The 12,531-nt window shown below is 43.9% G+C and overlaps 1 gene segment (V, D, J or C); it reads right to left on the bottom strand.

The window, feature by feature from the left end:
• Nucleotides 1-2,357: 2,357 nt before the first annotated feature.
• Nucleotides 2,358-4,775, bottom strand: LOC103562619 (immunoglobulin heavy variable 4-30-4-like). The segment is given in 3 exon segments: nucleotides 2,358-2,499; nucleotides 4,331-4,676; nucleotides 4,763-4,775. Coding segments are annotated over 3 exon segments (501 nt in total).
• Between the last annotated feature and the right edge of the window lie 7,756 nt (nucleotides 4,776-12,531).

Genomic DNA, 12,531 nt, shown 5'->3' with positions numbered 1-12,531 from the left:
TGCACAGTAATTTATTTCTCACAGTTATGGAGATGTGGAAGTTCAAGCCGAAGGCAGCAGCAGATTTGGGGGCTGCCGAAGGCCTGCGTAAGGGAGGAAGAAATATTCCTCTACTCTTTTCGGTTCTCCTGATTGGCCTAAGAATTAAATTGATAACTTTCCCCAGGGAAACTGCTATATAGAGAGAATGACCCAGACACTGAGAGTAAACCAGCTCTTAATCTCCATCTTCCCCTGCTCCTGGGGTCAAAGCACATAATTGGTGAAGTGTGGCCTCCCTGGTGTCCTGAGCACACACTGTTGGTCCTGAGTGCCCCCTGCAGCACAGCCCCTCCTGTCTCCCTGCGCTGAGGTTTGCGTCTGGGCTCACACTGACTTTCCTTTACCATGTTTGTTGCCCAATAATGCAGGGCCATGCCCTAGGCTCTCAGACTGTTCATTGGCGGATGTAGCATGTTCCTTCATTGTCAATGGACGTGGTGAATTGACCCTTCATGAAGTCTGAGCCAGAAATGCTATCACCATTATAGTTAATAGATGAGTGCCACTGCAGTCAATTTCATGGAACCTGGTGGACCCAGTGTATGGCATAGTCATCAAAATAATCAAGAGGCTTCAGAGGAGCGTCTCAGAGACCCCACAGGCTGCACCAAGCCTCTCCAACACTCCACCAGCTGCATCTCTCACTGGACACCTGCAAACACAAAGACATCCTTGTCAGGAAACTGTTACACACCCACTGATTCTCTCACTCATATCCTCCTACAGTCTCAATGTCTGCTGTACTCCATAAATAACCTTTTAAAATATCGCCAAGGAAAACCCAGCTCAGCTGAAAATCCATGGTGACTTGTCAGGGTTCAGTCCCATCCACCGTAAGGGAACACCTGGGAATCCCCTGGCTGGGGTTCCTCTCCCAGAGCTGCATGGTCTGGGCTGGGCTGCTTTTCATCAGCAGAAGGAGGACCCTATTTGCACGTCCTCTAACTATTTATCAACCTCTGGGGTTGGGCACCTTAAAGGAGGCCAGTTCCCCAGGGTAAGTGTGAGTGTCCTGAGACGTTATGGTGCTAACGAGAATATTTTGGAAAATATGATATTTTATTACGAGATTATTTTGTGACAAACACTTAGCACCCATAATCATATTCATTTTCACATACACACAAAGCCTGTGATGTAGCTGTCAATTTTGCCTCCATTTCACAGATGAACATCTACAGAGGGAACCATAGAGCGTTTGTGTAATGTGTCTGAGAGCACACATCAGGTGAGATTGAGCCCAGTTTCGTGGCCCAGGCTCCTCACTGGACCAGAGTACAGCAAGAATCAGCTCAATGGCAGAGCTGGACAGGCCAGATGAGGTTTTCAGAACCCCTTTCTGCGATGAGAACATGGCATGATTTTGCTGCATTCCAGTGTTACTGAAAGAACGTAGAGAGAGCCAGGATTCACGCATGTGTATTTCCGGGAGTCTCTAATTTCTGGAGTCATTTTCTGTGAGTCTCTCCCTCTTTCCTTACTAACTATCCATTTGTCTATCTGCAGTAATTTTAAGGAGATAAATTGACATGTAACAACCTGCACCCATGTCAAGTCTACAACTTGATGAGTATTGACACGTGCACCCGTGTGAAACCATCACTATAATCAAGGTTGTGAAGGGATCCATCACCATTAAAAGTCTCTCCATGTTCCTCCGTAGTTCCTCCCTCCCCCTTCTTCTAATCCAACTTATAGGGAACCACTTCCCGATCATTGTGTTACTTTAGTTTTCATTCACTAAAATATATATAAGCGGATCATACAGTATGTGTTTTATTTGTCTGAATTTTTTCTCTCAACATTGTTTCTTGGGAATGCAACCATTTTTTGTGTGTATCAAGCACTCATATATCATACATTGCTATGTTGGGCGTTTTCCAATGAATGATTAGACCAGAATGTGTCTCTCTGTTACGCTTCTGACTGACATATGGATTGTTTACAGGCTGTGGGTTCTACAAATATAACTGCTGCTCGGCTGCAGGGTGGACAGAGCTGAGGAAAAGGTTGCTCCTCTTCTTACAACAACAACTATACTGAAAAAATTGCAAATTAGTGACCTTCTTCAACACATCAGATAGTTGAAGTTATAGCTCAAACAACAAACATGAAATCTGGAGAGAAACAATTTGTTTCCACAAGAAGCAGTATGGGAATTGGAGCTTAACTGGAGCAGAGACCACCAGATAGCTTATAAATTATAACAAGAATAAATGAGAACGTCTTACTGGATTTCTTGAAGCGGAGTGTAGTGAAGGTGCTATAGGGTGATATTCTCGGGGGCCACATAATTAGGGAAGTAACTACTCCCTTTAAAGCCTTTTCCTCCAGGACTGAGAACACATCACAAAGAGCTGCTCTGCCAGATTGTTCTGTGTGGGAGAGAAGACCAGCACATTCTGCAGAAATGAATCCAGACCCACCTCAACAATCATCATCACGGTGTTAAGTAATCTGCAGGAAGAAAGACACAAAAATCAGTATAATAAGGGACTAGTGAAAGCCAATGAAAACTGGAAGAACAGAGGAAACTTGCACAGAGGAAATTGTAGCTCAGACTATGATGCATCTTTTCATCCTCTTGACAGCTTCTTTCTCAGAGCAAAAGCTTTAAGTTTCAAATCTGACTCAATGTTTCTTTCATGGGTCATGCTTATGTGTCATCACTTTTGATTTTATAGAGTGTTTTTTACTTTTTTTTTTGAGGAACATTAGCCCTGAGCTAACATCTGCCACCGATCTTCCTCTTTTTGCTGAAGAAGACTGTCCCTGAGCTAACATCTGTGCCCATCTTCCTCTAATTTTTATACGTGGGACGCCTGCCACAGAATGGTTTGACAAGCACTGCAGTGGTCCGCACCTGGGATCTGAACCAGCAAAACCTGGGACATTGAAGCACAACGTGAGAACGTAACCGCTGTGCCACTGGGCGGGTCCCTCATCACTGTTATTTATTTATTTTTTTTTCGAGGAAGATTAGCCATGAACCAGCATCTGCCGCCAAACCTCCTCTTTTTGCTGAGGAGGACTGGCCCTGAGCTAACATCCGTGCCCACCATCCTCTACTTTATATGTCAGACACCTGCCACAGCATGGTTCACCAAGTGGTGCCATGTCTGCCCCCAGGATCCAAACCGGCGAACCCTGGGCCGCCAAGTCAGAACATGCTAACCTAACCGCTGCGCCACTGGGCCTGCCCCTCATCATATTTGTTTTTGATTTTAATTTTTCTTCTGAAACATATTTGAAGCTGCAGATTCACCTTTCTGTACCACTTTAAGTCTATTCCATTATTGTTGAGATGCATTATTGAGCCTTACTCTGTGTCTGCTCTTGGAGGTGGATCTGGGAAGTGATTAGGGCTCCAGCCTAAAGGAATCACGATGTAGGAGAGATTTAGTTAGAATTCAGACATAGAAAACAGAGGGTGGTGGTGGGTGTGATTCTTTGTGATACTCGAGGGAGCAGAGAGTGGACAGGGATCAGGACTCTGTACAGCTGGTTCTCATCATCCATGTGGACTCTCCTGTGGAAGCTGAGACATGGCTCCAAGGACACTTTCAACGACTCACCCAGGACACGTCCCATCACGGCTGGGATGGGTTTTAAGTTTTTGCTTGTCTTCCTCCATGTTTCATGGGGGAAAATGAGAGCTGCATCCCCATAGGGGGCCTGGTTCTCCATCCACAACACTGAGGGACAGCCACAGAAGGGAGCAATCCCTGATCATCAGTGTCCACCCAAGTGGTAATGAGAGTTTAAATTCTATCAGGGAGAAAAAATAACTCTATGGGGCATATGTCCTACTGTAACGGCCATAACATGTGGAGTCAGTGTGTGCCCATCTGAGGGCAGAGAACATGAGCTCAGCATGCAGACCACCTGGACTGTGCTGCTGTTTATCAGGGACAATGAGAATCCTCAGTGTGTTATCTTTCTCAAGACAGAAATTCAGCACCTATACGAACTTGCAGGAAAGGTCCTAGTCACTGGATCTATCTCATCAGCAAACAATGTTATTTCATCATTTGTTGGCTTCACTGAGGATATGAGATATTTCAGGCAGAAGAGAAACACATGACTTCTCCCTGAGGGCAACTGAGAGCTTGCAGGGAAAATCCCTGATCCCACAGGAAGCCTTTCCCCATCCACTTCTGCACCTGCTCCTGGGTGTAGTCTCTGTGCTCTGTGAGTTCTGAGCGCCCCCTGCTGGTCCTGAGCACCCCTTCCAGCCCAGCCCCTCTTGTCTCCCTGCAGGGAGGTTCGTGTCTGGGCTCACACCTACTTCCCCTCACTGTGTGCATCATAATATCTAACTTTCACTCTTGCACAGTAATACACGGCCGTGTCCTCGGTGGTCACGGAGCTCAGCTGCAGGGAGAACTGGTTCTTGGACGTGTCTCTGGAGATGGAGATGCGGCTCTTGAGGGATGGGCTGTAGTAAGTGCTACCACTATAGCTTACAAGTCCCATCCACTCCAGCCCCTTCCTTAGGGGCTGGCGAGTCCAGCTCCAACCATAATCACTGCTTGTGAAGGAGGATCCATAGACAGCACAAGTGAGGGAGATTGTCTGCGAGGGCTTCACAAGTTCTGGGCCCCAACTCTGCAGCTTCACCTGGGACAGGACTCCTGAGGACAAAGAGAATCAGTCCCTCTCAGTCAGGTGCAGTCACAACCATCCCCATAGACCCAGGTCTGACATCTGAGACACTCACCTTGGGGAGCCATCATCACGCAAAGGAGAAGACCCAAGAGTCTCATCTTCTTCTAGACCACAGCTCTGCCTTCCTCGGAGACCTCAGCCCTGTCTGAGGAGAGAGCTGTGAGCTCCCACAGCCCGAGAGTGGATTTTACCCTCGAGCTTGAAGAGAAATTTGCATGTGGGGAACCCAGTCCCTATAAGTGGGGAGGGAATGATGTCAAGCTGCACAGTCCTTCCAGGGACTCTGTGTGCACCTCTTTTCCTGATTTTAGGTATTTTTTGTCTGGGATGGGAGGGCACTTGAGCTTTGAGACACCGATTAATCAGATTTAAGCATTCCCCACTTTTCTGCGCCCAGAGCTACCTTCCTTCAGGCCTCTGCCCTTACATCCCCACCTCAGGCCCAGCCTAACTCTTAACCATACACTGAGGTCCAGGTCTTGACTCCTCCAGACTGAGCCCTGCACAGCTCCTGCTTTCCTTCCCTGTAATCTCTCCAATGATGTGGTTCTCATCAGGCTGAGAAGTTGTTACCTTTTTTTATTGTTGTGTTACATGAGTTCCAGGTGGGCCTTGTGCCCCATCCATCTTGTGCACTTGTGATGGGAGATATCATATGTTGAAAACTTCAGATTCAAACTTCAGCCCCACAGGTATTCTTGATCCACCACTCTCCTGAAATTTAGCATGTCTTCTTTACACACTCAATGGGATGTGCACCACCCATGGTCAACATTTGTCTACCATTAGCTGCATGAGCAGGAATGTGCAAGCCCATCTCCCTTGTCTCAGGGTTGGAAACTCTGAGCTGTGTTCACCCCCCAGGGCCCCTCAGCAGGGCAGGCTGAGGCTCCTCCCTGTGGGATTTGTAGACATGATACCTATGCTCATCTCCTCCAGTTTGCCTGACCTGTTGACCTCACATCCTTGACTGTTTCTACTGGGAACAAGTTTTAATAAATTGCTTGTGCAAGAATCTACTTCTCTAAATCTGCAACTTAGAATTGTCCCAAGACAAAGGCTATTCGCACAGGGAGAGGAATGTGGGCAGGAGGGAATTGTTCTATAGAAAATTGACATAACAATTATTTTGACACAGTACACAGGCCTTCAGTAACTAGCCAAGGAGATTATGATATTCACACAACTGCCTTGTCAAAGATGAACAGGGCTACCCTGGATGATACTGAAATCTAACCTTAGGTGTCTAATAAGACATTTCACAGACAACTTTCATAGTCTTAGAAGACACAGTCTGATAAAATAAATGCTGAGCTAGGTGAGTAGACTCCAAATAAACATGCAATTGTATTTAGGGAACCTTGCAAAGACATCCCAGGATTTGGCATTATGGTTAATCACATCATCAAAATCATAGAAATGCAGAAAGATATCCACAATCACTACCTTATTCAAAGTAATATCTTCATACATAAATAGATGTGTTGATGCCAACTTTGGAAAACTTATAAACAATTGTAAAAAATAAGGAGAATCCTCACAACCGTATCGCCCTCATGTTGAGTACTGTGACATTAATTTTATCTGAGTAGCTATATTTTCTGCATAAGCAGCTGGGAGATACCTCATTCTAGAATTTGGAAGCTGAGTAACTTTGTCTAAGGCTCTATGCACACATTTCTCCTAGACAGCCCACAACATGTGTCCAAGAACCCCAACTAGTTTCATGAGAAAGAACCATGATTTTAAATGGAAAAGACATAAGAATAAAAACAAGGAATATGCTTTGTAAAAGTGAGCATCGTTCATATTGAATCATTGATGGCACAGGTGTAATTGTCCCATTTTCTCATTATTTGGGGTTAAATTATAAATTGGGCCTCAGAGGCAGGAGGGTAGAGATGGGACCAAGATATTGTTTTGTTCATAGGAAAGGAGACTGCAGACCCTGACAGGAAGACCCTCTCTCTCCTCCCTCCCTCTGCACCTGCCCCTCAACCTTGGCCCTGTGGTCAGAGTGTCCTGAATGCACCCTGCAGACCAGTCACCTCCCCCCATCCAGGGTTCTTGCTGTTTCCTCTTCGAGGTGGTCTCTGAGTCCTACATTTTGGGATGTCCTGGGCTTTGTGATTTTCAGGAACAAGAGCTCTGTCCTCATGTGTCCTTATCAGTGTTCTGCTACTCTAAGATTTATAACCCTATAAATTTCACACCAGGTGCCCATCAGGAACATCCTTGTGTCCATCAGCCGTGGTCCTCCTTCAGGTAAATCCGTGTCATTATTTTAGGATTTACCAAAGAGTTTCCCATTCATTGATCAACCATACTCAGTATAATTTGTAATGACTAAAGAACATACACAGATAAAACTTCCCAAACACAAACCATCAATTAACTAAGTTTCATTTTTTAAAGATTGTAACATCTAATTCATTTCAGCCACAAAACCCAAGAGCGCTACATTAGAAATTATTCTCATTGATGCATTAAATTAACAATCTATTTTTAGAAAAAAATCCACTGTCCATAGGCTTTGAAAAATCACAAAGCTAAGACTGACCAGAACACATAATTTAGAGACAAATATTTTTGAATATAATTTCATTAATATTCACATGTATGCAAGATAATTAGACTTTTATGGAAGTATACTGTAAATATGTTAAACAAAACAATCTTCTTACCAACAGCACTGTCAATTTAAAGGATCTTTCCCCCACCCCAAAGAAATGCATTATTCCCACTTCTACTCAATCCCTTTTCCATCCCACAGCCCTCAGCGACCACTGATCAACCTTATGTCCCATTAGTTTTGCTGATTCCATACTATATGGATGTAAATATGCAGTGTGTAGACTTTGGAGGTAGATTATTTCATGTAGGGTAATGTAAGTGAGATTCATCCATGCTCTTGCATGGATGGCTTTTTTCTCCTTTTCTTACCAAAGAGCATCCCGCTGTTTATTTATTCCTATGTTGGAGGACATCTTGGTTGCTTCTAACTTGTATTGATTATAAATAAGACTTCCGTAAGCATCTGCATACAAGTTTCTGTGTAAATATAATTTGTAAGGTTTTTTCGTTAAATTGAGATATGATTTATGTACCAAAAATTGTACATTTTTGATTCGTACACCTTGAAGAGTTTGGAGATAAGTATCCACCCATGAAATCATCACCACAACAAATAATCTCAATGTAGTCGTCACCTCCAAAAGTGTCTTCTGTCCCTCTTTTAGTGATAAGAACATCTAACATAAGAGCTGTCCCCATAAGGAAAATTTAACTGCAGAGGACAGTATTGGTAACTATATGCAGTGACATCAGTTCTTCCCTCCCCAGTGACATAGCAAGCATTTGAATGGTTGGGTCACCTGGCATTTGTATGTTAGATCTCACTAGAAAGGAGAAACTTTCCCAAAGTGTGGGATGCCTCTTTCAATTCCCACCAGCAGCACCTTGCCACATTCTAGTCCCCAATTTATATGGAGGAAATTATTGCATCCTTTTCCCTTTGTAACACATCATGGGGATGCCTGGGAAGCATCGTCTTAATTCAGAGAGTTCTTTATTCATCCTGAGTACACTGGGAGACAAACACAAAAATCCCTCTCTGGACTCTGGGGACAGCTAACATCTGCTGTTGGATCAGGCTTCAGGAGGTGATTTTGGGGGGATGAATCGCTGTGTGCTATGTGAAGCCATCTATGAATTAGTGGATCTAAGATGTGAAGGATATTTCCACTACTATGTCCACTATTCAAGGGGATGGTCCAGGATCCCTAATCTGAGATGAATAGGGATTAATCCACAATATCATGTAGACCATTTCACCTTGTCGACGCAAATAATCCATAACCACTCTATAAATGAAAATTTGGGTCAGTTTATTCTGAGCTTAAATCTGAGGATTATAACCCAGGGCCTTTCTTCCCGAAGGAAGAAAAGGCACCAAAGAAGTGGGGTGCACAGAGTGGTTATATACCCCCAGAGAGGAGGTTTCACATAGGATTGAAATGTCACTTTTACAATAGTCAGGAGACTGCTCTGTTGGCACAGCTATTGATGGAAACAGCAGGTAGGTCTTCTGTCTCAGTGAACACAGCAGGGTGGCACTCTATTTTCTCCAGCTGAGTGGTCACAGGTGAGCTGGGTGGTCAAAGGTGAGTGCAGCAATCAGTTCCTAGCCTAAGGAAAGATGCTTATCCCTAAGGAAATGCCAATGTTGGGGGGAAGTCACACCTTTATCTCAAGGGCCTTTGTTCTGGCCATAGGAAGTGTCTAAGCAGATACACAATGCATGCTCAACAGCCACAGTCAGGCCCTTTTGGAAAAAACAAAGTCAGGCCAAATTAGGTTTATACCAAATGGCTTCCTCGTATATTCCAATATATCCTATTGCTTGCCATTTTTATTTGTCAACCTGTTTCAATGTACTTTTGTAGAACGTAGCCTACTGTAGTCAACACACACTGTGTCTTGGATAAATATAGGTTTACCTATGTGATCAAATGAAAATAGAACACATTGCAGGCCCCGAAGAATTCACATATCTCAAGTGTCTTTTAAATAGATATTTAAAGGGATTCACATTTCTCCAGATAGTTACTGAAACATAACAGTTTAATATATCAATAATTACCAATTTTTTAAAATCATAATTATGCATACAAATGATATTTTGATATAAAATATTCATAAAAAGCAGAACACTCCTTCTCAGTATCTTATTTTTCAAATTTAAGTACTTATGACCTTACTTAAATCTGAGTAACTGCATCCCAAGCCCAATGAGGCTGGAAACCCTTGATTCTATCTTCTACTGTTTTGTGAGGAATATTGGCCCTGAGCTAAGATCTGATGTCAATCTCCCTCTTTTCACCCAAGGATCGTTGTCCCTGAGATAACGTCCATGCCAATCTTCCTCCATTTTGCATGTGGGATGCTACAGCAGGATCTGAACTCATGAACCCTGGGCTGCTGAGCCAGAGCACGTGAACTTAACCACTACGTTGCTGGGCCAGATCCAAGGCTGGGGACCCTTGATTCTTGAATTTGAAGTTTTGTAATTGTGTCTACAGCTCTCTGTGCAAACTCCTCCAGTATGTGAGTTGGTGGCATATTGCAGAGCAGTAAACTAATTACGTCAGGAACAATCACACTTTTACATGGAGTAAAGGTTGAAAACAAAAAAAAAATAGTGACAATTCACCTGTCTAACCCAGCATCTTTCAAATGTTGAAATGGTTATGGAAGAGGATTAACTGAGCTGTTTTCTCAGCCTAGTATTATCAGTGAAGCAGGGGTTTAGGGGAGGTAAATGGAGAGAAATTTGCTCACAGCAAACGGAACTTTAACCGTGACAAGAAGCCCCTCACCCCTCAGCTTCCACCTGCCCTTCCTCTGGGCTGGGCCCTGTGGTCAGAGGGTTCTGCACTGCTACACAAAATATATAAAGTTCTTAATATCTCGTGGAAACAAAATTTCATGAGATATGTAATTTGAAAACATATTCTCAAAGTCTATGTTTGTTAAAACTAAAAACATTTGTCTCACGAAAGATAGCACTAAGAGAATGAAAAGACAAAGTCTAACTTATAAATATTTACTTTAATGAGTCCTGATTTGATGTTTTATCTAACGTCTCACAAAGAAGTGGCCAACCTCCATTATGTGTAGTATGGAAAACCCTGCTATGAACACAGTGGGTGCAAACACTTGCAGGGCCATGTTGATTGGAATACTTCATGTCATTTAAATCTGATTTGCTGTGGTCCTCTTGCTAGGAGCTCAAAAGTTCTTAGCATGAAGTATTGATTCATTCAAAGATTAATTCATTTGCTTAGACTTTACAGAATGTTTAGCCCTAGAGCATGGTAGCATAGATAATCAGACTAATATCTGAGAAATTATATCACATAAATATCAGGCAGATTTGGAAGAAACATGAAAGGACTTGATGGAGGTGCTTAGTGGAGATGCCAGAGGAAATGATCTGAGAGATTATCTCAAGTAGATGAAAGTGGCCAGCAAGGACTAAGCCTACAGAGGAGTTGTGCAGAGTGAGACATAAAAGTGATCTACTGGAACTAGCACCCAGAATGTTAATTATTCCAGTGAGAGCAGTTTGTTGAGCTAACATCAGAACAAGCAAAATAGAGAATGGACTTTGAAAGACATGAAGACAAGGAGACATCCAGCTCTTAAATTAAACTCCGGAGAGTAGTGGACACATTACACTTAAACGAAGGGTGGGAATTCTAAAGAAACTTCTCCACTGTAGTTGCTAATATAACCAGTCAGGGTATGCTCAGCTACAAGACTGCAGAGGTGACAGTTTCCCTTACTGGTCACTCTGAGCCATGGAGGCTGCAAAACCCTGATGTCTTATCAGCGTCCTGTCCATTCTCCAAAGACTTTGGGCAGGAAGAGCTCATCTTTAAGGCCAGGCATTTGCTCTTCAAAGAGGAGAGGGCCATGAGGACTTGGACAAAGAGTCTACTTTGCATCATTTAAAATGTCCTTTTTAGTGACAGAAAGGGGCATATCTCTGGGTTATTTGACATTTACAAATGTTGTGGTTAGCCCTTGAGGTGGACAATGAAGTCAAACAATACTGATAGAGAGTGAGAGGGCATAGAAAGGAATGGCAGGAAATCATTATTTTAAACGTGTGTGCTAAAGGCAATGCTTATTTTAATTTCACCTTATCTGCTCTGTATGCCAATTCATTAGAGCACTTAGCTCACTTTTTATTGTTATTTATTACTTTTTCTGTAAAAGCATTTTCAAATGTGATTCTTTCTCTGGCCTGCTCTGGGTCCCTTTCATAAATAACTGTGGCTCTCGAAGTCTTTACCTGTGGGTCTGGGCTCTGTGTACTGACAGGTGGGGGTGACCAGTCCAGTCAGGCCATTCCCTGACAGCTGTTGATGCCTCCTGTCCCTAAACATGCCAGTTGTGTTGCTCTGTAGATGGTGCAGCCATCTGGCTAACTTCCAGATGAAGTGTGTGAGTCATTAGAGGTCTGTTGAGGTCAGCAGCCAACTTGGAACCCACCTGACACAGGCTTGTTCTGCACTGGAGTTTCCATGACCTGAAAGTCTATGTGTGCACAGCACTTGGGCTCAGCAGGGAGGCTGATGTCAGCTTCAGACCCCCTGTCTGTGACCTTCCCTGGAGTGTCCATGAATGGATGGACATATGAGATGGACATTAGGGGATGAAGTGGGTCTGGTGCATTAATTGTGAAACTTTGCTGAGGTTCCACTCTGTACCTCACACTGTGGGAGGGGGCTGAGAAGAGCGAGGAGAGCTCCAGACCCATGGAGCTCACAGTCTAGGTCAAATTTAGTGAGAATTTGGACAGTAGAAGGAGAGTGACAGTGGGTGGGTTTCTGTGGGCTATTTGAGGGACTACAGAGGGTGGGCAGGGATCAGGATTCTTTCCACCTGGGTGTCATCATCTGTGTGGATTCTCTGTGTGGAAGCAGAGAAATCCATGTTGTGAACCAAGGGCTGCTTTCAGAGACTCCACCCAAAGTTCTGCCCAGCAGGGCTGTGATGGATTTCCATCTCTGGCATCATCTTCCTGTCTGCTCCATGTGGAATCTGAGACCCATGTCTGTCCATCATGCAGGCTCCTTCTTCATCCTGGAGGCTGAGGGATGGAGAGAGAGTAGGTCAAACCCTGAAAATCAAAGTCCTGCAGAGTGGATGAGGAGTGAGAGGATCGACTGCCCCAGGGAGAGCAGGGCTCCCAGGGGGGCGTTCCTGTAGATGCTAAATAGGGACAAACGTGTGCCTGTCTGAGGGCAGGGG

This window comes from Equus przewalskii, chromosome 25 (assembly GCF_037783145.1).
Source record: "Equus przewalskii isolate Varuska chromosome 25, EquPr2, whole genome shotgun sequence".
Classification (NCBI taxonomy): Eukaryota; Metazoa; Chordata; class Mammalia; order Perissodactyla; family Equidae; genus Equus; species Equus przewalskii.
The sequence above is the reverse complement of the archived record's forward strand: the minus strand, read 5'-3'. Positions and strand labels throughout refer to the sequence as shown.